Source organism: Alligator sinensis, unplaced genomic scaffold (genome assembly GCF_000455745.1).
Source record: "Alligator sinensis unplaced genomic scaffold, ASM45574v1 scaffold639_1, whole genome shotgun sequence".
NCBI classification, from domain to species: domain Eukaryota; kingdom Metazoa; phylum Chordata; order Crocodylia; family Alligatoridae; genus Alligator; species Alligator sinensis.
The window spans coordinates 657,923-660,446 of record NW_005842771.1 but is presented as its reverse complement, the minus strand read 5'-3'; the positions used below and the strand labels follow the sequence as shown (position 1 = coordinate 660,446).

The following is a 2,524-nucleotide window of genomic DNA, read 5'->3' as shown; positions in this document are numbered from 1 at the left end:
AGGTTTTACTTACAACTTGTGCAAGATGACAGAAAAACTCTTAAACAGCAATTAAACAGCAAGTAGGCAGCAGCTGCTTCTTACAATGTACAGCCAGAAGATAATAGAACAACGAAGTACGAACAACGATTGCAAATGCGGGTAACAACAGCAAAAACTGTTGTATGAGAGCTCGGTGTGTTTGATATGTTTGGTAACGAGTATACAATATTAATCGTCCTAGGGGACACGGGTTCCTGGAAAGGGTGATCAGTCCTCTCCCTTTCCATGAGGACTGTTCGTGGAAACCCCGAGTTCCTGTGCTTTGGCGCTCTGTCCCTTTATAAACTCCTAAGCCAATCAGAATATACTGCTGATGTTCAGTTAGGAGAGTGTGACTGCCAGCCGTGCAGCCACACGTCTCATGCAGCTTCTGATTCGCTAAGGCCGTCTGATCACGCGCCTGTCCGCACTGTGATCATGAGCTCTTCACACGCTGAACACAACTTACCCTCGTGTTTCACATTGGTCTGGCATGTGGGCTGGCGTTTGGTCACCTTTTCACTCAGACATGCCCCCTTGACCAAATGCCAGATCAAATGCTTCGACACTCTATTCTTAACATATTGTAAAATATAACAAACCCTTCTAATTTCTATATCAACTACAAACAATGGTATTAATGGTGTAAATAAAGGTGTCAACAAATATATAAATGGAGAACTTTATAGGCTTGTTATGCCATTGTCATCTTGCTCTCGCTCAATGGGCTCAACTGGTAAATGAACACACATATAAAGAATAGCCAAAGCAACTACTATAAGATTGACTAAAGAAATTAAATTGGTAATCCAGAGTCCCATTATAAGAGTCTTGGTGATGTCATGTGTTGATGTTCTCTCTCTCGCGGATCTGGGTAGCGTCTCCCAGGTCGACCGGGGTGGCAGTCATGATCAACCCACATATCAGGATGGTGATTATCGTCACGACGATCCACGTGCACCTCGTGTTGGTGGTCAAATGATGCAGCGCAGCAAATCGTTGATGGCATGGCATTTTCACCAACTAACACCTTTTCACTCAGACAGTAACCAGGGTCCAGTCCACACTGCTTGTGCACCGCGCTCCAGCCATCCTGGCAGGGAAGGGAGCCCTGTCCTGGGTACCATTGAGAAGATGTGCGACACCTGTGCCAGAAAAGATATTCTGAATTGGAGATAAAACACATGCAGAGTTAAAGAAGCAACATTTCTTATCACGGCCTCATGGGGGGTGACATCCACAGCATGCCCAGCTCCTGCGCCCTGCACACATAGCTGCAGGGAGCGTTACTCAGTCCCTCACACCAAGGGCAGGGTCCTGTCGGCTCCTTCTTGATGCTTCATGTTTTTTCTGTACACGGGCCACAGGCCTGAAAGCACAAGAGCCCCTCGCTCCCCTCCCAGCTCTACCCCTGCCAGTGCCACCGGCAGCGTTGCCCAAGGACCTGATCCTGACCTGCTCACTCTGGGGTGAGGAATCGCAGAGCGAAATCCTCCCCGAAACTGGTTTTCCTGTCACTCTCCAAACGGCGCCTGATGATTACTAACAGAAAAAAAATGGGACATTAAAATCACATGAACACGGCGGAAATACTTACTCATCCCCCTGGACTGTGATTTCAAGGATTAAATGAATTGATCTGGGTTTGTGGTTCAATTCTGCCCTTCTTCAAAAAGGAGAAACCCCATCCCCAGTGCCTGTGGTCGGGCAGTTTGGCTGGGCATGGCTCTGTTTCCTCCCTCCGGGCTTTACACAGGAACAAACCACCCCCGAGAGAAAGGCACAGACCTGGTGCCAACTCTGGGCTGAACACAACCTGCAGGATCTGGTCCCACTGCCCTTCCCGGTCCCATTGCTGGTGCAAATCCCACACCTCATCTAGGAGAAGGAGGGCATTGGCCCCGAGGCTCTTTCACATCTGACTGACAACCCCCTGGGGCAAGAGGCCTCCTCTCGACACCTGCGTTGCCCTCGGGCTGGGGCACAAGAGGAGCAGTGCTCTCCGCAGCTGACTTACCTGTCTCCGCAGACCCCAGGCGCCCGGCAGCACCGCTCCAGCCTCCACCGGCAACTGCCTGGAATCCCACAGCGCTGCGATGATACGAACGCTGCCGCGGCAACGCCCGAGGACCAGCTCCATTGCCCCCCCCCTCAGTGCCACAGCCCTGCCAGCCCCCACGGCACTGCCATGTCCCCCAGGGCCACTGTCCGCATGCCTGGGGATGGGTGTGACTTGGGGCAGATCAGGCGCTCCCTAAATTGAGGGCAAGGGGAGGAAATGCCCAGTTTCCCACTTTACCGTAACTACTGTGTTTTCAACCGGTGCCAACATGAGAAGGAGGCATGGCAGGCACTGCATGGAGCTGTGCGCATGACACCAGGGCGCTTCTCACAGCTACACCCCTGCCAGGCTCCCTGAGCTTGCTCTGTGCTCCCTACTATGAACAGATGCACCAACCCTGCCCCCAAAACCTCGCTCAGGCTGCTCCAGCTACCCCAGGAA

The 2,524-nt window shown here is 52.0% G+C and overlaps 1 protein-coding gene across 1 annotated transcript in view; it reads right to left on the bottom strand.

Moving 5' to 3' along the window:
- LOC112552104 overlaps window positions 1-2,161 on the bottom strand; it is a 9,533-nt gene extending 7,372 nt beyond the window's left edge. Inside the window, 1 exon segment of the mRNA XM_025216879.1 lies at window positions 2,039-2,161. Coding sequence (XP_025072664.1) covers window positions 2,039-2,161 — 123 coding nt within the window.
- Between the last annotated feature and the right edge of the window lie 363 nt (window positions 2,162-2,524).